Below are 26467 nucleotides of genomic sequence, written 5' to 3'. Positions count from 1 at the left end.
TTCGATTTTTCTGATGTCAGGTTGATGCCCCTCCATTCGAGAAAAGTTGCCTGTTTCGTGACACCGCGTGAGTCATGTGTTCGGTGTCAATATTCTTGATGATATTTTGAGTGACTAGGTGGATACCGTAGCGAGTTCTCATTTCCAAATGGCTCATTCAGGCCATTTATTCAAGGATCCTGTAAAAGCGGAGTAAAGTGATAGCTGGGAGATTAAAAAGTGGTGAGAGAAAGAAGAAGGAGCATTGCAGGTGCATCCCACCTCGACGACGCTAATGACTCGAAATTTCGGTCGCGCCTCGAGCACTTTCTTATCCATCAACATTTCATCACACATAAAACCCATCAACTTTCCTTCTCGTCCGAGCCTTGAATCAATTCATCAATCATGGCTCACCGCGAAGAGGCTCCCTACCGTCCTCAGGATGCCCACGAGGTGTCTGAGATGATCCGCGGCCTGACCAGCCATATCAAAGGCAACGGTGGAAAAGGCGGTTTCTCATGCAAGAAAGCTACTTTCAACGTAGCCAACTCAAACATCAAAGTCGACTCTTGGAAAATGCAAGACTGGGACTACAAGAAGCAGAACCTTCCTACTTATGCCAGAGGTCTTTTCACAACCACAAACTCAAAAGGTCAGCCTGAAATTGTTACCAGAGGTTACGACAAGTTCTTCAATCACGGCGAGGTCAGAAAGACCGAGTGGAGAAATGTTGAGAACAACACACGAGGACCCTACGAGCTCAGTGTCAAGGAGAACGGTTGCATCATCTTTCTTTCTGGTCTCGAGGATGGTACTCTTCTAGTCTGCAGTAAGCATTCGACTGGTGGTCGAGGCGATCAAGATGTCAGTCACGCAGAGGCCGGTGAGAAGTGGGTCGATAGACACCTTGCTTCTGTTGGAAAATCAAAAAAGGATCTGGCTGCCAAGCTACGTGCCATGAATGCAACTGCTGTTGCTGAGCTGTGTGACGATGAGTTCGAAGAGCACGTCCTGGCATACAACCCGGAAACTGCTGGTCTCTATCTTCACGGAATCAATCTCAATCTTCCCGAGTTCGTCACATATCCCCATCACCTTGTCGACAGGTTCGCATCCGAATGGGGATTTAAGCATACAATGTTCATCACAGAGAACGAAATCACCAAGGTCAAGTCTTTCCTGGACAAGGTTGCAGAGACTGGAAGCTATCACGGCAGAGAGACCGAGGGCTTCGTCATCAGATGCCAGGCCCGGGAGACCCCCGATACACCATACGAGGACTGGTTCTTCAAGTACAAGTTCGAGGAACCTTACCTCATGTACAGACAGTGGAGAGAGTGCACAAAAGCCATCATCGCCCAAAGGCAGCCTAAATACAAGAAGCACAAGGAAATCACTGAAGAATATCTTCACTATGCTCGCAAACGACTAAAGGAGGATCCAAACCTTGGAAAGGAGTACAACCAGAACCATGGCATCATTAAGCTTAGAGACGACTTTTTGGCGGAACGTGGGCTGAAAGGCTCCGACATAATCCGTCAGGAGTTGGAGATGGGCGATCAGCATGGCATGGGCATTGATCGAAATGTTGTGCTCGTTCCTGTTGCTACCATCGGTTGTGGCAAGACCACTGTCGCTCTCGCACTCTGCAAGCTCTTCGGATGGGGTCATATCCAGAACGACAACATCACTCAGAAGCCAAAGACACTGAGATTTGCACAGGCAATCTGTGACGGTCTTCTCGATTACCCAGTCATGATTGCTGACAGAAACAACCACCAGCGTCGCGAAAGAAAGCAGATCATCGACGATGTGTCAAGCACTGTTCCTAGAGCCCACTTCGTTGCTCTCCACTACGTCCACGACCGTGCCAACTACGATCAGATCAAGCAGGCTACGCGAGAACGCGTTTTGAACAGAGGAGACAACCATCAAACCATTCAGGCTGGTTCCAAGGGACAGCACGAGATTATCGGCATCATGGACGGCTTCATGCAACGTTTCGAGCCAGTCAACGTTGACCGTGAACCTGATAGCTTTTTCGAGCATGTCATCGATCTAGATGTGTCGGCCTCGTCGCGCGAGAATCTGGAAACTATTGTTTCTCAACTCAATGCAGAATTCCCCAAGCTCTTCGGTACGATGCCTTCTGGCGAGGATCTTGACAAGGCGATCGAGGCAGCTCTCAACGACTACAAGCCTGACATCAAGCACGAGATCGGTGGAAGCAACAAATACAAGAACAAGGCACTTCAGCAAAACGGAACCAACGGACAAGCAAAGCAGAAGCCCCCAAAACTTGAGTACTTCAGCGCAACACTGGATCCCAAGCGTGTGATGAGCATTCTTGATGCAGTCTTCCGTGACGCCGATCTCGACACCACAAAGACATATCGCGTGTTACAGTCACAGAACCGTGTCCAATCCGAATTCCATGTCACATTGATGCACCGTGCTTCCGCTACTCAGCACAAGGATTACTGGGAGCAGCTTACCGAGGCCCACACAACTGCCGCAAGCAAGCCTAATGCCGCACCTGAACCAGTTCTCGGCAGCTGCAAAGTGTTGCTTGAGCGTCTCGTCTGGGACGGCAGACTGATGTGTTTTGTTGTCCGCTTGATACCCGATGAGAAAGACCAGAGCGGTATGCAATGGCGTAGTGTCAACGAGACCGCTCACATCACAGTGGGCACTGTTAGTCCGGATGTTAAGCCCAAGGAAAGCAATGATTTGCTGAAGAGATGGCTGCAGACTGGAAGTGGTGGTAGCACTGGTATTGGTGAGATCACTGTCAAGGGCCATGTCGAGTTGCCTGCTACTGTTAAGAGTGTTTTGCAGAAGCATTGAGTTGCTTATGGAGAACCATACTTATGTCTTGATGACGGTGTTAGCTTTGGAGGAGATCAACGAGCATTACGAGCAGATTGCATTGCTGAGCAAGAAAGTGTATAAGCGGGAAAATATCTTAGTCTCATCAGCTCTTATCTCATCCGCATCAATCCATCATTGAGACTTCATAGCGACATGAATTGCAAGTAGTCATTGTCGTCGGCTAGAACCACCTCTAATTGGCCACGTCTCTCCGGATAAATGTGTGATCGGAACAGCTTTCCTAAAGGAGCACCTCCGCCAAAGTCTAATTAACGTTCTATCTCATCTTCCAGAACTCCCCTCCTTCTTTGTTTTCCATATCGTTCTCCTGTGCTTGTTTTATGGAGTGACGATCTCATCTCTGGATCTCTCTGCATCTATAGGAATAAAAGTCCAAAGCCTGTTTCTCAAGGAGATCTGGATAATTTACCACAACCATCGCTTTGAAACTCACCTCCTGCAAACTCAATCTTACTGGAAATAATGTCCAACAAACCCCTTCGACCACGAGGCGACCTCGCCTCTGAAATCACACCCATAGTAATGGGCGGAGCAGCATGGTCGCACCAACTGAACCCGGACGCCGACACCCGTCCCATCATCCCCGTCATCTTGAAAGCTTTCGAGAAAGGCATTCGCACAATCGACACTTCACCCTACTACGAGCCCTCTGAAAAGATCCTCGGAGCAGCACTTGCCGACCCTGCCATCAGTTCAAAGTATTCCCGAGAGGACTATTTCCTAATGACCAAAGTGGGGAGGGTGGCAGCTGAGGAATTCAACTATTCACCCGAGTGGGTCAAAGAATCTGTAGAAAGGAGTTTACGCCGATTTCAAACTGGCTATCTCGACGTGGTGTTTTGCCACGATGTAGAATTTGTTTCCGACGCCTCCTGCTTAGCTGCTTTATCCACACTTTGGCAGTTTGTGGATGAGGGCAAGATACGATATGTGGGCATTTCTGGGTATCCGATCGAGAAGTTGGTTAGGGTTGCTAGGTTGTGTAGAGAGAAGCTGGGCAGAAGTGTGGATGTGGTGCAGAATTGGGGGCAATTGACGTTGCAGAATACAAAGTTGAGGACGCAAGGGTTGGAGGCTTTGAAGGAGGTGGGAGTTAAGGTGGTGTGCAGTAGTTCGCCGCTGAATATTGGGTTGCTTAGAAAGCAGGGTGTGCCTATTGGGTGAGTCTTTGATTTCTGTTTTCTTGTCGCATCTTCGCTTGCGTTATACATGCATATACTAACAACAAAAACAGCAATCTAGGAGACTGGCATCCTGCACCCCCAGGTCTACGTCTCGCAGCCGCCAACGCAGCAACCTACGTCTCCTCCCGGGGTGACTCCCTGGCCTCCCTAGCCCTGCGTTTCGCCGTCCGCGAAACCGCCTCCAAAAGCCCTGACTTGCCCTCTATGGCACTAATCATGGGACCAGGCAGTGTAGCAGAAGTAGAAAGCTGTGCTGCTGCTGCCAATAGCGTCAAAGACCATAGTGTTCAGGGAAAATACGGAGATCTGAGAGATGGAGTGGTAGTTGATGAGGAAGGACGTAAAAGGGATCAAGGGTTGGTGGATGGGGTCAGGGAGATATTGGGAGAGTGGATTGATTATTCGTTTGTTAGTCCGCCTGAAGGGTGGGATGTTGAGGCTGGGAGGATGGGGAGTGTGTAGAGATGTCTGAAAACTCGGCGATTGTACTGTCTATTGGAAAATGCTGATGCTTTCGTTGTGAATGCAGGAGTCTTGAAAAGTGTGTCTGTTCAGCGCAGGTGGACCGCCCCGTTGCTCTTTCTCGAGATTGGCTTTGTATACTTTCTTTGTCTCTTTTCGTCAGATTTGACTTTTTGACAAATTCCAAACTCTGATTAGGAGGAGCATCAACAATGTGACTTGACGCGTCAGATGGATTTCTGTAGTCATTGGTAGACAGGAAGGTGGTATAGATGGTTGGTAACTATAAACCCGGCCACTGTCCTTTGTCATACAATATTCGGTCTGGGGTGTTCTTACCTTGGTCACTATATCGATACCCTTAGTGAAACGGTGGCTGTCAGAAGATTCAGTGGTGACAGAGTCGTTGGATCTTCTTCGATTGACGCTCTGATGGTAGCGGCAGTGCTATAACGAAGCTGCATTGTACCAACCTCACGACGAACGGATTGTCGTTGACTTGGGTGAATATTGGTGATCAACATCTTGATGACCTACTAAGCTTTCCTGGCTGCGGAGGAAGTCAACTTGCTTCTTGCTGGATCCGACAACTGTATACGAAGTATCGTACGACGAGGTGACACTGCTTAGAAAGCAAAGTAGCACAAGCACGCAATCAGGTCCGCCAATCCCCTACCAACCGACGGATAGGGATAACATCCGTCGACTGAAAACGGATCTTGAAAGTTCCATCGGAAAGAGGGATGCCGGATCAATTTTGTAAGCTGCATCTTGTGTCGCATATCGCACCCCACAATGATAGTTTGTTTTGACAGCTTTGCCCTTTTTCGATACGAAATGCCGCTAAACAATCCTGGAGCTGATTATGTTTCAATAAACAAGGCGACAACATCAACGAAACCTGGCAGGCAGAAGATTTTCAGAGCAGTCCGGCTCCGGATGACAAGACTAGATTTGTTTGTGGATCTGCTTTTCGAGAATGTTGATCATAGCGTCCGAGAAGGAACAGTGGTTCGATATTGCCTTGAACCCCTGTCACCAAAATTAGGCGAGCAAAACGTTAGATGGATGAGATGCAGTTTCGTCTTGGAATCGGATGCCCAGGCTGAAAAGGAGGATAGATAGGCTGATTGTAGAAAGAAGGGTCCTTCTATACGAGTACGAAGCTGTCAAAAACAACAGAGTTTGACTCGTGATTCGTGACTCGTGAGGTACAAGTGTACATGTACAGCTCAAGTCTCAAGAGCCGCTTCTTTGCTCACGCCTCTTGATTGTTGCCACGTGCAGTCACTGTATTTGTAACCAGATTTGTAGGCGACGAATATTACGGCGAGACTTCGCAAAGCAATCTCCCCGTTTCTCGTGCCATGCTCTGATAAAGTAATGGACACATGGTGCTGCAATTTCTCAGCAACTTTTGGGCGGGGCACAAACAAACTCACATGAAACATTCAGGATCCGTCCGTGGAATCCGCGGATTCCTGCCGCGTTGCTTGCGAACCTTCGCGTTCTAGGGCTTGGAAATCTCGTACTCGTAAAGCATGCGAGAGTTCACGATTCATGTGGAAGAACAAAGAGCCGGGGAAGCTCAACTACGCGCTGTGGCTAAGGGCGATCCCGCACGGATGGCCCCTTCCCGAGGGCATTTCTAATCGTGTTGAGAGATTGGCAGAGATGCGGTGCCTGTTTTGATGCATCCAAAGTTCCAAACCCCCTCTTCGAACACCGGCGGAAGGGCCCTGGCCCGGCAAGGCTGCAAGGTGTGCGCAAGATACTGCAGCTGGGCTTTCGTCTGTGGCAGAAGTGTTCGAAGCCAATATGTAGGACAATCCCACGTCATGATAGCTGGCTGCCAAGTCGTCTACGGAGTACATTGAACAGTCCAATCCTGGTAACGGACGATTGTGGCCACCGCCATGCAGTCAGCCCTAGATCTGACAACGTGAAGTGTCTGAATTTTGATTTCTTGACCCGGAGGATGAAAATGGGACGATATGTTAAAAGTCCGTTCTCCAAACCGGAAGCTGGCCTTCCCGAGCTGGGGGAATGGAAAGTGGGTCTACCCGCGCACGGAAGGCCTTTTAACAGGAGGACGTTTGTCCGAGTCGGTTTGGTTTTGTCCCTAGCGCATCGTAGAGCAGCCGTCATCTACACATTTGTTGTCACTGCTCGGCCTAACGCCTCAGCAACTCTGCAAGTATTAAGGGAAGCCGTTCGCCATCTCAGAACCTCCTTCCGTTTCTTTGAATTCTAGTTGCATACCACGACACATCGCTCAACCAGCAGCAATTACTTGCTTGCAACAAGGGCTTGTCCCTTTGAGTTTAACCCTAATCAGCTATATCGACATTTGACAATATAGCCAACATGTCGCTCGTGGGTAACTTCACTTTCAACAACTACGATGGCCAAGCCCAGCGTAATGGTGTCAGTGCTCTGGGAGGCAATGCTTTCCAGCACGATGAACACCACGACCAGGCCGACATGTCGACACGGGACACACTGAGCCCTGCCACCAACACCGAGCACTCTCACATTCCTGCTTCTCGCAAGACCTCAAAGACTTTCACGACTACCACCGAGCAGCCAGACTTCACACACTCTGGAATCCACGATGGCACATATTACCCTGATGGAATTCCTCCATCAAACGAAAAGCACGGGCTCGAGCCTGCGGAATCAACATCCGGAAGCGAGGGTGCCTACGAGAGAAACGAGAAGGTCCAGGATATTGCAAGAGTCCTCAGTCGCACCATGTCACAGGCCGCCGATGACCCGTTCCATTACGACGAAGATTCACCACTCAACCCCAACGGTCCCAACTTCAGCGCAAGAGAATGGGTCAAATCCATGTACAAGATGAATCAGAGAGAGGGTGTACAGCAACGCACTGCTGGTATCGCTTTCAAGAACCTGAACGTTCACGGTTTCGGTGCCGAATCAGACTACCAGAAGACTGTTTCCAACATTGCATTTGAGGCTGTCAGCGGAATCAAAAAGTTGATGGGTCTTTCAAAGCCAAGGAGAATTGATATCCTTCGCGACTTCGAGGGTGTCGTCAACCCTGGCGAGATGCTTGTCGTTCTTGGTCCTCCTGGTTCTGGATGCTCGACTTTCCTTAAAACCTTGACTGGAGAGACCCACGGCTTCAACGTTGACGAGAAGTCATATCTCAACTACCAGGGTATCGAAGCCAAGGATATGAACACCAAATATCGTGGTGAAGCCATCTACACTGCTGAGGTCGATGTACATTGTCAGTCACAACAATCTTCTTTTTTCGAGCCTCGCTAACGATTTTCAGTCCCCAATATGACAGTAGGCGACACACTGTACTTTGCAGCTCGCGCTCGCGCTCCCAAGACTGTTCCTGGTGGTCTGACCAAGGTCAAGTGGGCTGAAGCAAACAGAGACGTGATCATGGCTACATTTGGTATCTCGCACACCATCAACACTCGCGTTGGTAACGACTTCATTCGTGGTGTTTCTGGTGGTGAGAGAAAGCGTGTTTCGATTGCTGAAGCTGCTTTGAGCGGTGCTCCTCTCCAAGCTTGGGACAACTCGACTCGTGGTCTTGACAGTGCCAACGCTGTTGAGTTCTGTAAGACACTTCGTCTTTCTTCAGAGTTCTTCGGTAGCACTCCCATGGTTGCCATCTACCAAGCACCTGGTGCTGCTTACGACCTCTTCGACAAGGTCATCGTCCTCTACGAGGGACGTCAGATCTTCTTCGGTCACACCACTGAAGCAAGAGCATACTTCGAGGGTCTTGGTTTCCACTGCCCCGACCGTCAGACCGATGCCGATTTCCTTACCTCCATGACCTCGCCTCAAGAGCGTGTTGTTCGCCAGGGCTGGGAGAGCAGAGCACCCAGAACCCCTGATGAGTTCGCCGCTTGCTGGAAGGCTAGCCCTCAGCGTCAACGCCTAATGCAAGAGATCGACGAGTTCGACAGAAAGTACCCCTTCGGAGGAGAATCGACTGAAGCGTTTGCCGCCTCGCGTAAGGCTCAGAAGGCCAAGGGTCAGCGTGTCGGCTCCCCATACACTCTCTCTTACGCTCAGCAAGTCAAGCTGTGTCTCTGGCGTGGTTTCCGCCGCCTGATAGGAGACCCCAGTTTAACCTTCACTCAACTCATCGGTAACTTCATCATGGCTCTGGTCATTGGCTCACTCTTCTACAACCTTGACGACGGCACCGACTCTTTCTACAGCAGAGGTGCTCTTCTCTTCTTTGCTATCTTGATGAACGCTTTCGGTTCGGCTCTCGAAATTTTGACCCTCTACGCACAGAGACCCATCGTCGAGAAACACTCTCGATATGCTCTATACCATCCGTCTGCCGAAGCTTTCGCCTCTATGCTTACTGACATGCCATACAAGATCATGAACGCCATCATCTTCAACTTGACCCTCTACTTCATGACCAACCTGCGTCGCACACCCGGAGCGTTCTTCTTCTTCCTGCTCGTCTCTTTCTTCCTGACATTGACCATGAGTATGCTGTTCAGAACTATTGCTTCAGTCTCTCGTACTCTTTCGCAGGCTATGGCTCCTGCAGCTATCCTGATTTTGGCCATTGTCATCTTTACCGGTTTCACAATTCCTACCCGTTACATGCTCGGCTGGAGTCGATGGATCAACTACCTCGATCCTGTCGCTTACGGGTTCGAAGCTCTCATGATCAACGAGTTCCACCACAGAGACTTCCCTTGCTCAGCACCTGTGCCCACCTATGGAACCTACGACCAAGGAACTCAGGTCTGCAACGTTGTTGGTGCCGTCGCTGGTCAGAACTTCGTCAGCGGAGATGCTTACATCAACTCTTCGTTCCAATACTACCACAGCCACAAGTGGCGTGACTTCGGTATCGTCATCGCCTTCATGGTTGGTCTCATGTTCGCCTACTTGGGTGCTACTGAGTTGATCTCTGCCAAGAAGTCTAAGGGTGAGGTTCTGGTCTTCCGTAGAGGTCACGCGCCTGCTGCTCTTACCAAGACTTCTGAGGACGACGTTGAGGCCGCTGGTGCAGGCAAAGCTGTTGCTGAGAAGCAGTACAACGACGCCAATGCTGCCGATATTATTCAGAAGCAGACCGCCGTGTTCCACTGGGAGGACGTTTGCTACGATATCAAGATCAAGAAGGAAGACCGTAGAATTCTGAACCACGTCGATGGTTGGGTCAAGCCTGGTACGCTCACCGCCCTCATGGGTGTTTCTGGTGCAGGAAAGACTACTCTTCTGGATGTCCTTGCTACTCGTGTTACTATGGGTGTCATCTCTGGTGATATGTTTGTTGATGGACGCCAGCGTGACGACTCCTTCCAGAGAAAGACCGGTTACGTTCAACAGCAAGATCTTCACCTTCAAACCTCTACCGTTCGCGAGGCTCTCAACTTCAGCGCTCTCCTCCGTCAACCCGCACACATCTCTCGCCAGGACAAGCTTGCCTATGTCGATGAGGTCATCAAGCTTCTTGATATGGAGCCATACGCCGATGCTGTCGTCGGTGTTCCTGGTGAAGGTCTCAACGTCGAACAACGTAAGCGTCTGACTATTGGTGTAGAGCTTGCCGCCAAGCCTGAACTACGTAAGTATCTATCCTTTTCTAGATGGATCTCTGGCTGGTGCTAACACGTTTCCAAGTCCTCTTCCTTGATGAACCTACCTCCGGTCTCGATTCACAGACTTCTTGGGCTATTTGTGACCTTATGGAGAAGCTTACCAAGTCTGGACAGGCCATTCTCTGTACTATTCACCAGCCCTCCGCCATGTTGTTCCAGCGTTTCGACCGTCTTCTTTTCCTTGCCAAGGGTGGCAGAACCGTCTACTTTGGTGAAGTTGGCAAGAACTCGAACGTCCTGACTGCTTATTTTGAGCGCAATGGTGCCCACAAGTGTCCTCCTGACGCCAACCCTGCCGAGTGGATGCTCGAAGTCATTGGTGCTGCTCCCGGATCTCACACAGATATCGACTGGCACCAGACCTGGCGCGACAGCCAGGAATACCGTGATACCAAGGCTGAACTCGAGAGACTTCGTACCCAGCGTCCTCAGGAAACTCAGCCCTCGACCGACCCCAACGACCAGGCCAGCTACCGTGAATTTGCTGCTCCATTCGGTGTGCAATTCGTCGAAGTTACCAAGCGTGTCTTTGTCCAGTACTGGAGAACTCCTAGTTACATTTTCTCAAAGCTCGCTTTGTGCACTTTCTCGGCTCTTTTCATTGGATTTGTGTTCTTTAAGGCCAAGAACTCTCAGCAAGGTCTTCAGGACCAGATGTTTAGGTTGAAAAAAATTCCAAACGCGTTCCAAACGATGGTTGCTAACATCTCATAGTATCTTCATGTTGTTCACCATCTTCGGTCAGCTTGTCCAGCAGATCATGCCTCACTTCGTCACCCAGCGTGCTCTGTACGAGGTTCGCGAGCGCCCCTCCAAGACTTACTCCTGGAAGGCATTCATGTTGAGCAACATCCTCGTCGAACTGCCCTGGAACTCTCTCGGAGCTGTCATCATCTTCTTTTGCTTCTACTACCCTATCGGCCTGTACCGCAACGCTGTCCCCACTCACGAAGTTACTCAACGTGGTGGTCTCTTCTTCCTGTTCGTCTGGCAGTTCCTCCTCTTCACCTCGACTTTCACCGACATGGTCATTTCTGGTATGGACCTTGCCGAGACTGGTGGTAACATTGCCAACTTGATGTTCTCCTTGACTTTGATTTTCTGTGGTGTCCTTGTCGGACCTACCGTCATGCCTGGCTTCTGGATCTTCATGTACCGCTTGTCACCCTTCTCCTACCTGGTCGATGGTATGCTGTCTGTTGCAGTCGCCAATACCAATGTGGTCTGTGCTAGCAATGAATACCTCCGCTTCAGCGCACCTGCAGGCGAGAACTGCGGTACATTCATGGCTCCTTGGATCGCGAGCAACGGCGGTTACCTCCAAAGCAACACGACCTCAGAATGCGAATTCTGCCAGATCTCCAGCACAAACTCTTTCCTTGCCTCAGTCAGCTCTTCTTACGATCACCGTTGGAGAAACTTCGGTATTCTGTGGGCCTACATCATCTTCAACGCTGTTGCTGCTGTTGGTATTTACTGGCTCGCACGTGTCCCCAAGAAGCCTAGGACTAAGAAGGCCAAGAAGGAGTAGAGCAGATACGATATCCCCCTCAATCTGTTTAGACTGTACTTTTCTACCTCTCCACTTCGGATAAAGGTGCCTTTGCATTTTGGCGATTCGTGTTCATTACATCTGCTTCAAGTTGTTTATACCCTGTCTTTCCCTACAATAGAGGATAAATATCGCGAGAAATTACAACGATTTTAGAATTATTCAAGACGTGCTGTTAACTCCGTGTGCCTTGTCTTATCTTAAGCAGTGAGACCTGTCAGAAAAAAAGTTTCTGCATCGCGTATATGCAAGTATCCCGCGTAAAGACTGGCTATCAACCTATCATTTGGTCTACAAGCACGTGGTATGCGGTGTCTCCCTTTGTCGCCCCGCATTGGGCACTTTCACCCACCTTGCCTTGTTCGACCTACCAACCAACACGATTGGTGCCTAAACACTAGCATCTAGAACATATGAGACAACACAGCCCAGTATGCAAGACAGCCTGGTACATGTGCGGTGCTTCGACAAGATGCAAGCAAACGCTCGACCAACACTGCCGCCTAAAGAAATGACTGCAGAAGCGCCAGTGTTTGAGACGTGATAAGTCACCTACGACGGTGTTGGAAGATCGTATATAAGGTAAGCCTTCTCTGCCTTTCTCCTTCGCCGTGCATCCAGTCCCAATACAGCCGTACTGTGAGCACGTTTGCTGCAGATTCGGTTGCGGTGTTGACATTTTCAACAACCCATTTCGGACACCGCTATAAGACGACAGCACTTTATCTTCTTGTTCACCTACCACACAACCACTTCGACTTTCGGTCCACCGAGATGGACTTGTTCTACCTCGGTCGTCAGCTCATCACGACCCTGCCTTCCGGAAACGGTACCGATGTCAGCGGTCTACCTATCAAACTCCTCGAAGCGGTCGTTCCAGGTTACAGCCTCTTCGCAAATGTTGCTCAGCAATGGCTTGGCTTCGACGTGAGTTTGGTCATGACTTGTATCGCCTTCTTCTTCATCGCCAAACGTGCTGTTGACTTCGTCTGGTTTCGTTTTTACGGCACGTTCCTCAACCACTTCACGAGCTCTGTGCATATCGATGGCAGTGACGAGCTGTACACCACAGTCCTCAAGTGGATCGCAGCAACCAGGCCCGATCTTTCCAAACGCTCGCTCACTGCTCGTACACAATACGGATGTATGTACGACTCCGACAGTGAAGATGAAGACGAAGACGAGGATGCAGACCTGCTTGCAAAAGTCGCCATTGGTGAACATGGCTACTTCAACTTCTCGAAGACTGCCGCACGCATTCCACCTCGTTATGAACCTGATCATGGCCAATTCTGGTTCTCGTCTCCACGCGGCACCTTCCAGTTCAAGAAGACTGAATACACCTTCCGTGGTAGTGATGGCATTGAGCGCACAGAGTCTTGTGTCGATATCTCCTGTGTCGGTCTCGATACCAACCCCATCAAACTGTTGCTCACCGACATCAAGGCTTGGACTGTACGCAAAGAGGGATCAAAGACCGTCATCTGTATACCAGCAATGGAGCGCTGGAATGGATGGATGAAAGGCTCCGAGCGTCCATCCCGCCCACTCGACACTGTAATCCTGGATCCAGAGCAAAAGTTGCGCATCTTGCAAGACATGAATGAGTACCTGCATCCTCTGAGCTCAAGGTGGTATGCTGCTCGTGGCATACCATACCGTCGCGGCTACCTGTTCTCCGGTCCTCCTGGAACTGGTAAGACGAGTTTGAGCTTCTCGCTCGCTGGTATCTTTGGTCTAGATATTCACATCGTCAATCTCATGGATCCCAATATGACTGAGAGTATGCTGGCAAGACTGTTCAACTACCTGCCGAAGAGATGTATTGTCTTGTTTGAGGATATTGATGCAGCTGGAATCAAGAAGCGACAGGACGAGTCCGATTCTGATTCTGACTCTGACTCTGACTCTGAGCCTGAGAATGTTGAGAGAAATGCAGTGAAGACGAAGGCTGGCAGGAGCAGAGGTCGTGCCATGTCTCGAAAGCACGTCACTGCCGACGGTTCAGCAAAATCAGCTAGTCCAGGCGCTGGGGCAGTCGAGAATCATGTCAACGGTGACACAAAACAGGACGTCAAATTGGCCAAGGCCCTCGTCACCACCAATGGTAGAAGCATCTCGCGAGACTCAGACGCACGTTTTCCAATCACAAATGGCTCTGAAGCAGCTTCTTCACACCTGACGTGTACATCATCTGTACCACAGGCTTCTCAGCGCCAAGAGCAGAGCCCTATTACCCTCGACTCGCTCGCTCGCGCTCTCGTTGCAGCCACTCGTCAGGCCCGCTCGGAATCTTCATCTCCTTCGCCTCGCAAACGCCACCGCAGTCGTAAAACCACATCGTCCTCCTCGTCTAACAACAAGGATGAGCCTACCTCCAAGATCTCGCTCTCCGGTCTGCTCAATGTGATCGACGGTGTAGCAACACATGAAGGTCGCATCCTCATCATGACGACCAACCATCCTGAAAAGCTTGACCCAGCACTGGTACGCGCAGGAAGAGTTGACATGCAAATTAAATTCTCGTACGCCACTACTCCGCAGATCAAGAGTTTGTTTTTGAGAATGTACACTGGGGATAACATCCCTACTGACACTACAAAAACCTTCTTGTCGACGGTGGGTATCAAGAGAGACACAGAGAGTCTCGCTAGCAATGAAGATGGAGAGGCACTACTTACACAGGATGAGCTGAAGGCTTTGAGTACGAGATTTGCTGAGAAGCTGCCAGAGGGAAAGTTTGCTCCTTCTGATGTGCAGGGATATCTACTGCTGTACAGGAAAAAGCCCAGAGAGGCCGTCGATCAGGTCGAGGCTTGGAGGGATGCAAAGCTCTTGGAGATGGCTGAGAAGGAGAAGAACAAGGTTGTTGGAAAGAAGGTGAAGAAGACTTAATTCGCATTCATAGGTGGCTTTCCGGAAGGGAAGATCAAAATCAGTGTGGCATGTGTTTGTAGATCGCTTGATAGATGGCAGGCATGAATCTATTCTCCTTGACGTTGTTGCTTGACGATGACGGAGTGATGGTTCATGACTCGTGAGACGAAATGCCAAGAGATGAGGGCAAGCGCGCGGGCCTTCTTGAGCGCTCCTTCCTCCCTGCCAGCAACCACCCTCGTCATCCAACCAAGACATTCGTATATCCACTGAATATTTGTTCGTGCTCGACGAGAGCCATCGCCGCAGGAGCTGGCGACATGTTGCCGTCTTCCGTTTGACTGTACCTTACAAAGACTGCTGCAGATGCTTGATCTCTCATGTCTCGCACAATGTAGGTAAGAAAAAAGTCGCTCGCTCTGACTAGAGATTCAACTTCTCTCCGACGTCGCAATCAGTCGACCTTGTCCTTTCTCTCATTTCACATCCAAGCTCCTCCTCCATCTCATCTGCTTTCTTTTCTGATGCCTTCATTCAAAAATCGCGTGCTGGTCCAGCCATTTTGGATCGTCGCTTGGCAGAGACCGAGCTCGATGCTATGACTGAAAATTCTGGGTCCCAACGTTAAATTTTACGTACTCGAAATTTTTGACAGCATCACTGGCAAATTTTACGGGCCGAACTGGGCCAAGTCAGCGAGCTTGCACGATGATTTCGTCGCTTTTCACTTGCCTTCTCTGTGACTGTTTCGTCCCATACCTACCATTTCGATTTGAGGAAGTCAATTGCCGACCACAGCCATGGTGGACAACAGTATACACAACGCTGGTCTTGCTGGTACACAACCAGCAAAGGAGTTTGATGTCAACGAGAAGCATGCCTGGGACTCGAGTTCAGGCTCATTGGACCATGCTGTCGAGCGAGGAACCACTCACCAGCTTTCTAGACAGCTCAAGTCTAGACATTTGCAGATGATTGCCATTGGTACCTCTACCTGACTTTGATATCTCCCCACCTTCCACTGACCACGACCAACTAGGTGGCACTATCGGTACTGGATTGTTCATCGGATCAGGAACAGCTCTCGCCAACGCAGGTCCCGCCGGAGCTCTCATTGCCTATGCATTCGTAGGCACCCTAGTCTACAGTGTCATGGTATCATTGGGAGAGATGTGCGCGTTCCTCCCTGTCACTGGAGCTTTCACCGCCTACGCCAGCCGTTTCGTCGACCCTTCACTCGGTTTCTCAATGGGATGGATCTATTGGTGGGCTTGGGCTTCGTGTTACGCACTCGAGCTCACAGCGAGTGGTATCATTATCCAATACTGGCGACCCGACTTGAGTCAAGCCATCTTCATCGGCTCTTTCTGGGTTGTTATCACCGCCGTCAACTTCATGCCGGTCAAGTTTTACGGCGAAATCGAGTTCTATTTCGCACTGATCAAAGTGATTACCGTCCTCGGTTTCATGATTTTCGCCATCTGTATCGATGCCGGAGCTGGTCAGCATGGATATCTTGGCTTCCACACGTGGGGAAACCCGGGTGCTTTTGCGCCATACCTCGTTGACGGCGGCAGAAGTACCGCTCTGGCCAAGTTCGTCGGCTTCTGGTCGGTTTTGATTCAAGCTGGTTTCTCGTACTCTGGTACCGAGCTGGTCGCAGTCGCTGCAGGCGAGACATACAACCCTCGCAAGACCATTCCTTCGGCTATTCGCAAGACCTTCTTCCGCATCATTTTCTTCTTCGTGTTCACCATTTTCTTCATTGGTCTTCTGGTCCCTTACGACAACGAACAATTGCGCGCTGGTGGTAGCGATGCCACTGCTTCGCCTTTGGTCATTGCTGCCAAGCTAGCAGGTGTGAAAACACTTCCTGGGATTATCAACGCTGTATTGCTCTGCACTGTGTTGAGTGCTGCCAACTCCAACGTCTACTCGGCATCTAGAATCCTTGTTGGACTTGCTGGCGAAGGCTTTGCTCCTAAGTGGTTTATGAAGACCAAGGGCGAAGTCCCTGTGTATGCTGTCGGATTTACTTCTCTCTTCGGTCTTCTCGGTTTCATGAATGTCTCATCTGGAGGCAGTGTCGCCTTCAACTGGCTCATCCAAATCTCTGGTGTGGCTGGATTCATCGCTTGGGCGTGTATCCTGGCTTCTCACTTGGCTTTCATGAAGATTTTGGCTGCACGTGGTATCTCGAGAGATACTTTGCCATACAAGGCCATGCTTCAACCGTGGTTCACCTACTACGGACTGTTCTTCTGGATCTTGATCATCTTCACTCAAGGATTTACCGCTTTCATTCCTTGGGATACATCAAACTTCTTCATCGCATACATCAGTTTGATTCTGTTTGTTGTGCTTTACATTGGCCACAAGGCTATCGTCAGGCCGAGATTTGTCAGACCCGCTGAGGCGGATATTGACTCTGGTAGAAAGGAGATCGATGAGCAAGTCTTTGAGGAGGCTGTGCCCACGACTGCTTGGGGCAAATTCTGGCATTGGATGTCATGAGCATGAGATTTACGACGAAAAGCATTTTATTTTCTTTTTTGTTTATTGTGATTTTGAGTAGCGATTTAGTAGCGATATAGCGATGTCATGACCATGCAATTTCATACGTTTACATCATATCCGCTTGCACATGCCTCTCCAAGTCCAATGAAGCTATCCCTCAACCCTACCAACCTCCCTCCTCCATCTCACCCTCCATCCTCGCAAATCTCTACACCTCCTTAAGAAAAAACACCCTCTCAAATCCATCCTGCTCCCACCTTCCCACCTCTCGATACCCCAACTTTTTATACAATGCCAAATTCTCCACCATCTTGACATTAGTATACAATTCCAGCTTTTTCAGCCCTTTATCTGCAGCAACGTCTTCTGCAAACTTCATGAGCAGTTTTCCATAGCCTTTTCCTTGGGAGGAGGGGGAGATTGCCAGATTGTTGATTTCTAATGCCTCGCTCTTCGCATCCACTTCAAGTGATATACAACCCAGCACTGTTGGAGGGGTTGAGGATGTGGTGGAAATAGAGGCGGAGGTTGAGGAGGGAGCAGAGGCAGAGAGAATATAAAGACAAGATGAATCGATCAAAGCAGAGTAGTCTGCAGTCATGGGAGCTGGCTTTTTGCCATTGAGACGGTGGGTATAGGGTTTATAGGCTTGAGTTATAAGCTCGGTTATTGCGGGGAGGTGCTCGTGGGCTGCGAGTGAGATTGTGGGTTGGAGGTTTGACATGGTGGTGGAAGTGGGGGTGATCGGTTTGAGTGGTTGGTTACAAAGCCTCAATGGTGATGTTTGAGAATTGGGAAGGTGATGATGAATAGATAGATTCAAGATTGTGATATGTCCATATGGATACAATTGGTGGTGGTTTGGTACTGTCTTGATGAAGTGTTGGAGGCTCGAAATGTGACTCAAGAGGTCTAGTCACATGTGCATGAGATAAGCCTCGCGATGCGGATGCCACTTTACATCCGAGTTTATTCTGATTGTGTAGAATGCAGTATGGTCTCAGATACACATTGCGACCACTGAACTCGGTTCAAGATCTATCAGCGATCTTGTCGCGATTTCGAATCATGGAGTTGACCAACTTGACCAGATCTAGATAACGAGCTTGGGGAGGATCTTGATCTAGACTAAAACACATCGACTTGACGACACCAGAGTAAATTACCTCACTCAACACTCTCAGTCCAACACCTGCGTCACACACAAAACTTTCCTTCCATAATTGGCCTGGATAGATGCTCTGGAGACAAAAGAAGAGGTGATATGCCTCAGTGCCAGGGTCACCACAGCAGAATTCTTGCCAGCCATGTTGGTATCCAAGACTCAGTCAAGAACCATAACTGATTTGGAGAGCGGATCGATTCCGCTTCGGTGATCAGTTACATGAAACACAGTGTTTTGGAGGGAACCATCACGCATGATCGTGAGAGGTGTCTCCCAGTCATCAACCACAGGTGCGGGGTCACGGCGCCTCATATGCAACCCAAGATCCTTTCCACGCGGAACAAGACCGAAGACAGTTAAGGTTATTGGATAGCCCTTAGCCATCGGGCTAGGCACTTCAGAAGGTAAACTGGACGTCAAGTCTTGGAAGTATTGAAGGAGAAAAGTGAGGTTCATGAAAGTCTTGTTTGTATTCTCTTTTGCATTGATACAAGAAAAAGAAGCGCTAAATGAACAACTGACAAAACTGAGAAAAAGTCGAGGTATCATCGAAGAAAGGGGATGCTGATCCAGCGCGAGGTCTAAATATCTCTAATCGTGCAGATGCGCTTCGGACCATGAACAAGCGTCTACAGTGTATTTCTGGCCAGGGCCATGTATTGTTTCTAGTTGCCTCCTTTTATTCTTTTGTATGTGTGGTTTGTATATTGGGTATCGAGAGAAATCGTTTACTCGGAAGCCTTGAAGGTCATGCGCTCCTCGGTCTGGAAGGGAACACCGAGCTCGAAAAGCTTCATGACGACGTTGGAGAAGTCCTGGAAGAAGGCTTCGTTGTCCTTGGCGTACTTCTCGACATAGGTCTTGAAGCTCTTGTCCTTGATCAGGGCCATGTCGGTGGGAAGCATCATGAGGGACTTGGTGGAGACATCCTCAAACTGCTTGGGGCCGTCCCACTTCTTGTAGGCCCACTTCTCCTCCATCAAGAGCTTGTAGTAGTCGTTGGTGAGGGTAGTGGGGGAGAAGGTCCAGGGACCGGAGAAACCAGAACGGTCGGTGTGGCAGCGGCCGAGGGCGTGGGCACCGGAGAGAGCGACAATCTCCTGGTCGTTGAAGCCCATGCGGTTGAAGATGGCGCGGAGGTGCTTCTGCTCCTTGGAACCGTCAGGAAGACGGCCATCGGGAGTGCAGTAAGAGACGTCACGGTCGCTGCGGCCGGGTCTCCAGGGAATCTTGGGGCCCTGCATCTCCTGGATGGCAGCGACACCAGCAAGAGTCCAGAGGTCAGAGTAGGAAATCCAGGGGAACTCCTTCTTGACGGGCTCGAGGAAGTCACGGGCGGCGTGAAGACCGGCATTGGCACCGTGGTCACCCTCAGGGGGGAATCTCATGGTAGCACCGTTGCTGCCACCAGTCTTGGTCTCAGCGTCGTAGGTGCCACTGGCGTGCCATGCGAGACGGACGAGGACAGGTCCGTAAGAACCGTCATCGTAGTCGTCGTGCTCAACGAGGAGCTGAGCAATCTTGTTGTAGACCTTCTGGTAATCCTCCTGCTTGGGAGTGAAGACACCAGCAGCCTTAGCCTGCTCAGCACCGCCCATGTAGAAGTAACCAGCACCACCAGCAAGAGCAGCAACGAGACCACCGATCAGGGCGCCATTGCCACCCTTCTTAGCACCAGCGGCATCAGCGTAACCACGGCGGCTTGACTGAGCGAAGGTGGTGCGAGGAACAAAGGTGGCGCTTCTCTTCAGGGAAGATGTGGCGGGCGAGCGGAGAGCACGGGTGAAAGATCTGGCAGCGGAAGCCATTGTGTATGTGCGAGTGATATTAAGATGGAGAGAAGAAAAGGACAAACACACTTGAGGGTATCACAAAGAAAGGAAGAGAGATGGCGGAAAGTGGAGGGAGCTGCAGCTTTCCCGGCGACTTGTCAATAATATATGGGACGGCCACGATCTGATAGCGCATGGACCTCGGAGTTCACTGTCGCTGACAGAAAGTTGTCAAAGTCTTCGTCCTGATTCGATAAGGCACTCCCGACGGCAACATCCAGACCCACCTTCGGGGTCTTATCTCTGGATATCGGGATTCCGGTATGCCCATCGCGAGAATGCCCTACTGTCGCATATACGCCAAGGCCCGGAATCATAGCAGTTGCTGGTTGTTTCGACTTAATTCTCAGAGGTACATGTAGGAAAATGTCTATGATGAGCGGCGTTTGCCATTCGAATTTTTTATTGTTGACAAAGACTTTGATGGAGACATCGGTAAAGCTGCAACGCGTGTCCTATGATTGGCAGGTCGTACCTTTTGACTGCTGGCAACTTCCGCCGCGCAAGGACGAAAGCCGCGAAACCGAGACTCGCGCGTACCTGCATTCTGAAACGGCTCTCATCGCTTTCGCCATGGAATCCCTTATCCATGTTCAACACGAGTATCGCATGTGTGAACTTCTTCAGGATATTCTGCCCGGCAAGGTTGTCAAAAGTGGCCTTGCTCATTGATCCAGTTGTATCCTTCTCTCAGTCACGCACATCATGTTTGTCACTCGACTGCAGTCACATCATGCTTGCATTCAGTCTATATAAGCCGTGTATATTTTGGTCAACGCATCATCTGCTATACAAAATAACTTACAATCGATCCACAGGTTTACATATCAGCTATAGTCTTGCATCTCGTACCTACAGCAGAAGAGATCCTCCAAGACGATTTGCAACACGTGTGGGGAGATCGACCCGTGTGCTGGTCAGCAAGATCATGCGCCAACAGAATTGCTTCAAATGACCTCAGGTAAGAGCGGACACGGTCATGGAAGGTGCTATAAAGGTGTCTATGAAGCCGCTCCTCGTCTTTGTTCAACATCGCCGTTCATCGGGATCATGTATCAAACCATTTCTCAAGCTGCTATTTCTCGTCTCCTTGGGCAATGATACCCGCAGTACAATTCCGGACCCGACTTCCAGCATCATGTAGCAGCCTACCACTGTGACTGATTGTGATTGACCTCGAAGCTGGACAGTCATATCACAGGTGACTCATCTGCCTGTTCGCCTCCCTCAGAGCAATCTCACCATCAGGGTGTGCCCGCTGTTGCAGTGCCGACTTCGGAACCAATTGATTAACATCCTTGAGCATGGTATACAAGCACGAAAGAGATGCCTGGTTTTTTGATATCATTAGGCCCTGCGGAACATGGCCGCCATAGTTCCCAAAGACTCGCATAAATTCACCAGCTGACCGAGGGGCTGGGTAAAAACGTTACTTGTACCAACCAAGGGAGGCAGGATTCCGAGGTAAAAAGAGGAAGGTGTTGCTGGATGAATGAGCTTCCGAGATCGGCACTACCTACATTCAGGTCGGACAACAACGCCGCTCTTCAAGCCACTTTCAATCCTTCGGAAAATCGACAACAACCAAACACGACTGCTGCCTCGTGTTGAACGATATCTACCTGACTAAAATGACTTTTCAACAACGGACAAGACAGGGATATTATCACGTCGATCTGCTCAAGCGCGTCGCCAAAGCCAGTGAAAGATCTGATGCGTTGTACCTTTTCGGAAGGATTCCGTCGTCATATCGCCAAGAGCAGCCCCATACACACCTGCAGATCTCTTTGCGGGGAACTGGTAGATTGGAACGAATAGCGATGCGAGTTGATCGCTCACATGTGTCGTTTTGCGAGGTCAGAAACGATTAGTTCGCATGGTAGAATAGGATGATCTCCCTGCGGCGGTGTCGGGAGTGAGATGGTCAAGTACAGTCATCTTTCCACTTTCTTTGTTGATCTTCTTCTCACCTTCTATCTTTTTTTTTGTTTCGCGCAAGTCTGAATCGCTATCACTGTGCTGCAGTTGCCTCATTCATTAACGGTCAAGACGATCATTCGGACCTACTCTAGCCTGCAGAAAGTTGAGAATATAAGTTGAACTGCCCAGCATGGTGTTTCGCGAAAGTAAGACGAACCTTTGGACATTGCAGCATCCAGATGGCTGACTCGAGGAAATCAGAGGACCTTGATGCAGGGTCACCAACATCATTTGACCGCGTCGAAACTGGAACACCATACGATGAGACTCTTGTCTGTCCACCGCATACTACCGAGCGCAAGCTAGTCAACAAGATTGATTTTCACGTCGTTCCATTTTTGTGTATCCTCTACCTGCTTGCCTTCCTCGACAGGTGAGTCGCGCGACGAAGTCCGAGAAAAAGCAAAAGAACACAACCTGACCACATGCTTTTGCAGAGTCAACATAGCAAACGCAAATGTCGCGGGTCTGTCTGACGATCTCAAGCTGGAGAATCATGAGTACAATAACTCTCTCGTCATCTTCTTCGTGCCATATATCATCTTCGAGATTCCTAGCAATATTCTGCTCAAGAAATTCAAGCCGCATGTGTGGTTGTCAGGATGCATGTTCCTCTTCGGTCTTACCACAACGCTGCAAGGAGTTGTCCAGAACTACTCTGGCTTGTTGGCAACTCGCTTCTTCCTAGGTATGCTCGGCTCCTCTCGCGAACCTGTTGACCATTAGCTCACTGTTCGCAGGTCTTTTTGAGTCAGGAATGTTCCCAGGATGCTTCTATCTGCTTTCTTCGTGGTACTTGAGAACAGAGGCACAAAGGAGATACAGTTTCTTCTTCTCGAGCACAACACTTGCCGGTGCTTTTGCTGGTCTGCTCGCCGCAGCCATCAGCAAGATGGATGGTATCGCTGGTTACGAAGGCTGGAGATGGGTATGTCGACTGGTACATCAAGACTCAGACGGTCATTGACTTGATTTGCAGATCTTCATCCTCGAAGGAATTCTTACTTGTGTCGTCAGCGCCGCATTCTTCTTCGTTCTTCCCGATTTTCCCGAGGACAGCAAATGGCTCTCAGAGGACGAGAGAGCATTCGTTGTCAATCGTCTTCGCGCTGAACAAGGTGCCTCAGCAGTAGAACGCAAGACGAGCGCTAAGGATGTTGCAAACGTATTCAAGGACTACAAGATCTTCCTCGGTGGCTTCATGTACTTTGGCTTGATCGTGCCTGCCTACTCGTACGCCACGGACTACCCTTTCCTTTCAAAAACATGACCGGCTGACTGATTTCCTTTGTAGCTATGCCTATTTCTCGCCTAGCATCATCAACGGCTACGGCTACAGCAAGATCCAAAGTCAACTCCACAGTGTACCTCCATGGGCTGCTGCCTTCGGCTTCGCCATGATCCTCGCCTACATTTCCGACAAAACACGCCATCGATTCGCCTACGCCGTCTTCGCCGTCTGCATAGCAATCGCCGGTTTCGCAATCTTGCTCTCTGTGCACCACAACCGTCCCCTCGAATACGCAGCGCTTTTCCTCGTAGCCATGGGCTGTTACTCCGCCATGCCGATTATTGTTTGTTGGTTCAACATGAATCTCGGCGGCCACCACCGCCGCAGCGTCGGTTCAGCCTGGCAAGTCGCCTTTGGCAACATCGGGGGCATTATCGCTGTATACTGCTTCCTCAAGCAAGACGCCCCGCTCTACACTAAAGGCTACAGTATTTGCATTGCATTTACTTGTTTGAGTGTGGTCAGCTGTATCGCTTATTACATTGCTTGTATTGCGCAAAACAGACAGAGGGAAAAGACTGCGACGGATGTAGGCTTGACGGAATACGAAAAGACGGAGTTGGGAGACTTGAATCCGGAGTATAGGTATCTTGTTTGAGATACTTGCGGAAGAGAGGGATGATTTTTTTTGAAGGATGAAAGAGAGAGAAGATCCAGAAAGAAAGATCTTATGTGTTTATGAGTTATATGTCAAGGACTTTTCTAATGCTATGTGCAAACTGGATGTTTGTATGTGATTGCAACCTTTCTTATGGACCCGTCTTCAAAGGATTTGACAACATTGGCTGCCTTACATTGGTACTTTAGAGGAACATCAAACCTCATCTCAGTTCACATCATCTTGGAAAGCACACTTGAGATTATGTTGCAGAAACATGCTTGCTCGATTCAGGTTTCACAACTTGCACAGCCCGTGCACAAAATCTCGCCCGGCTTTCACAAATCCCAATTCCACGCACAAAAAACAAACTTGCAAATGAAATGTCCAGCTCCCAAAAAATCTTCATTTTTGCACCATTCCATTATCTTCTCGTTTCTGCTATCCTCAGTGAGCAAAAGTCAAAAGCAATGTTGACGAGAGTGGGATTTGAACCCACGCCCTTTCGGACCAGCGTATTGGAAGAACCTTAAGCTGGCGCCTTAGACCGCTCGGCCATCTCGCCTTCGTGAAAAGCATGCATTTTGTGTGGTTACATGAAGATTTGGCCGGCGTTTCTGCCGGGCGGTGTGATTAAAGTGAAGCCCCGCCATGAATGTTGACAGCATATCATTCAAGCTGAGGATATAGCAAGAGGTATCGTTGACATTGTCCGTATGAGAAGAGTCATCTCTGACGGATTCTGCGATATCCGAGTTTTGGATGGGATTGTGGTTGCGTAGACACAGTATGTAGTCTAGCGTGATCATGGACTACCTCGCATGAGTGGAAGCCTCATGGCAGCTATCCGTGACATGGGCTGTTGCAGTGGTGACAGAGGCGATTGACATAGTGGATCCTGGCTAACACCCCGCGTCATCGTCTTTGTAGAGCCCTGATGATGGTTGGAAAGGACGGTTCTGATCGTGCCAACCACGCAGCATGTTCATCTCTAGGTTCAAGAGTAAGGGAGGATTCATCTCGACACGCTTCTCCACGAGACCCAGGGCCGAACAAGCCTTGAGTCTGTGGCTCGGGTACAGTCCAAAGGACTTGCCTTGCAGTCAGTGACCAAACACATCCAATGTGTTGTAGCGATCGTCGCCAGTCTGGATTTTGAGACCCATGATACGGTGGAGGAGAGCGATTTTTCTCCCCTCCATGTCGCCTGCTGTTTGTGGATGTATATATATGAATTGCGGCAAGTACGGTCGTACGGTTTCAAGAGACTTGGAATCAATTGATAACCACTTCTCAGCTCGAGACCATCTGCTACCAACACGCAGCTAGTTTATATAATCACGAGATGGCAGTAGCTATGTTCTTTTCGACAAGCTGTCTCCCTTGTGCTCGCTCCTTCTTCTCCTTCTAGAGGAAGAACAGAACCTAAACCTCAGAACATAACGTTGCAGAAGTCGGCGAACTGGAGGGCCGAGAAATTCCTGATGCCGTGAATATATAATTCAAGATGTCTTGCGATTGCTGAAGTCCGATTTGATGTGCCGGCGTAAGATCCGAAATATCTTCCGTCATCGTGATTGGCATATATAGGTAAGTCTTTGTTGTTGCAAATGGTCTGATCCGAATGATTTGACATCCAGTGTGGGCCAGGGACCGAGACAGCTTTGGTTGCGCTGCTTCTTCCTTCGCGGACGATCGCATTGCAATGCTCTGATGTATATGAGTGCCTCAGATTGGAGAAGATGGCAATATAGATATCGAGGCCAAAAATTTGGTCCATCGACATCTAGCGTATATATAGATATCCCGTTTGGCAGATTGAAGCCGAGACTGCAGATGGACACCTTGCAAGTAACCAGAATGAGGTTGATACTCGCCGTAAGTTCGGAACTTTTGCGTTTGCCTTTATTTCGTTGCTCTGAGGCAGCAGGCTTGTTGCTATCCGGGCTGAAAATGTTGCTAGAAAAGATTCATTCAAGTATTTGGTGGTGTGAAGAAATCCAGATTGATAAGAGATACGATGTATCAACACATCACAGACTGGGTATCGTATTCTGGAGGGGAAGCCGGCAGAACAAATCTTCGCCTGAGGGAGTTCATTTCTGTATGTCCTTCGAGTGAATGTTCCTTTCTTGGGCGAAATAGATGATTTCGGCGATATCTCGAGAGGAAGGCTCTGGAGGTCCATATCTGACGCCAGAGCCGTGATGGTGAATCACAACACCCTTGGAGCTGGCTACGGATGGTCTGCCGCCAGCTGAATTGGATGATGGGGTGTTGTTGCCCAAAGATTGAGACGATGAAGGATTGGGGCATACAACTTTTGAAATATCCAATACAGCTCAGCCAGTTGCCAATGGTATCAACTGTTGATCCCGACTCATCATGGACTTTTATATAGATTCACCCAGCACCGAGGCGGGACTGGGCATGGATGGTGTCAGGCTGCCTCTGTTCCATGTTCACCCTGATATATCGAAGCTGAGGGAAGTCGTGAGCTCAGCGCATTTG

The 26467-nt window shown here is 49.6% G+C and overlaps 8 protein-coding genes across 8 annotated transcripts; 6 read left to right on the top strand and 2 right to left on the bottom strand.

The window, feature by feature from the left end:
* Positions 1-387: 387 nt before the first annotated feature.
* M437DRAFT_78505 (tRNA ligase-like protein) lies at positions 388-2829 on the top strand (the record flags this gene model as incomplete). Its single annotated transcript, XM_041027000.1, has 1 exon — positions 388-2829. One exon carries the CDS (start codon positions 388-390, stop codon positions 2827-2829), a length of 2442 nt encoding a protein of 813 aa, XP_040876073.1.
* Positions 2830-3336: 507 nt separating this feature from the next.
* M437DRAFT_78504 (Aldo/keto reductase) lies at positions 3337-4520 on the top strand (the record flags this gene model as incomplete). Its single annotated transcript, XM_041026999.1, has 2 exons — positions 3337-4034; positions 4109-4520. 2 exons carry the CDS (start codon positions 3337-3339, stop codon positions 4518-4520), a joined length of 1110 nt encoding a protein of 369 aa, XP_040876072.1.
* Positions 4521-7274: 2754 nt separating this feature from the next.
* On the top strand, positions 7275-11675 carry M437DRAFT_57908 (uncharacterized protein; the record flags this gene model as incomplete). Its single annotated transcript, XM_041023298.1, has 4 exons — positions 7275-7776; positions 7825-10110; positions 10167-10806; positions 10859-11675. The coding sequence occupies 4 exons, from the start codon at positions 7275-7277 to the stop codon at positions 11673-11675; spliced, it is 4245 nt and encodes a 1414-aa protein (XP_040876071.1).
* Positions 11676-12470: 795 nt separating this feature from the next.
* Positions 12471-14591, top strand: M437DRAFT_58111 (P-loop containing nucleoside triphosphate hydrolase protein; the record flags this gene model as incomplete). Its single annotated transcript, XM_041023341.1, has 2 exons — positions 12471-13662; positions 13966-14591. 2 exons carry the CDS (start codon positions 12471-12473, stop codon positions 14589-14591), a joined length of 1818 nt encoding a protein of 605 aa, XP_040876070.1.
* Positions 14592-15373: 782 nt separating this feature from the next.
* Positions 15374-17087, top strand: M437DRAFT_58073 (putative amino acid permease; the record flags this gene model as incomplete). The annotated part of the gene is made up of 2 exons (XM_041023331.1): positions 15374-15557; positions 15613-17087. The coding sequence occupies 2 exons, from the start codon at positions 15374-15376 to the stop codon at positions 17085-17087; spliced, it is 1659 nt and encodes a 552-aa protein (XP_040876069.1).
* A 211-nt stretch (positions 17088-17298) lies between these two features.
* M437DRAFT_78500 (acyl-CoA N-acyltransferase) lies at positions 17299-17814 on the bottom strand (the record flags this gene model as incomplete). Its single annotated transcript, XM_041026998.1, has 1 exon — positions 17299-17814. One exon carries the CDS (start codon positions 17812-17814, stop codon positions 17299-17301), a length of 516 nt encoding a protein of 171 aa, XP_040876068.1.
* Positions 17815-18983: 1169 nt separating this feature from the next.
* On the bottom strand, positions 18984-20063 carry M437DRAFT_58091 (putative cytochrome c peroxidase Ccp1; the record flags this gene model as incomplete). Its single annotated transcript, XM_041023337.1, has 1 exon — positions 18984-20063. The coding sequence occupies one exon, from the start codon at positions 20061-20063 to the stop codon at positions 18984-18986; it is 1080 nt and encodes a 359-aa protein (XP_040876067.1).
* Positions 20064-22197: 2134 nt separating this feature from the next.
* On the top strand, positions 22198-23956 carry M437DRAFT_78498 (MFS general substrate transporter; the record flags this gene model as incomplete). Its single annotated transcript, XM_041026997.1, has 6 exons — positions 22198-22213; positions 22269-22440; positions 22505-22755; positions 22808-22995; positions 23047-23300; positions 23362-23956. 6 exons carry the CDS (start codon positions 22198-22200, stop codon positions 23954-23956), a joined length of 1476 nt encoding a protein of 491 aa, XP_040876066.1.
* Positions 23957-26467: the final 2511 nt, after the last annotated feature.

Source organism: Aureobasidium melanogenum (assembly GCF_000721775.1).
Source record: "Aureobasidium melanogenum CBS 110374 unplaced genomic scaffold scaffold_27, whole genome shotgun sequence".
NCBI classification, from domain to species: domain Eukaryota; kingdom Fungi; phylum Ascomycota; class Dothideomycetes; order Dothideales; family Saccotheciaceae; genus Aureobasidium; species Aureobasidium melanogenum.
The sequence above is the reverse complement of the archived record's forward strand: the minus strand, read 5'-3'. Positions and strand labels throughout refer to the sequence as shown.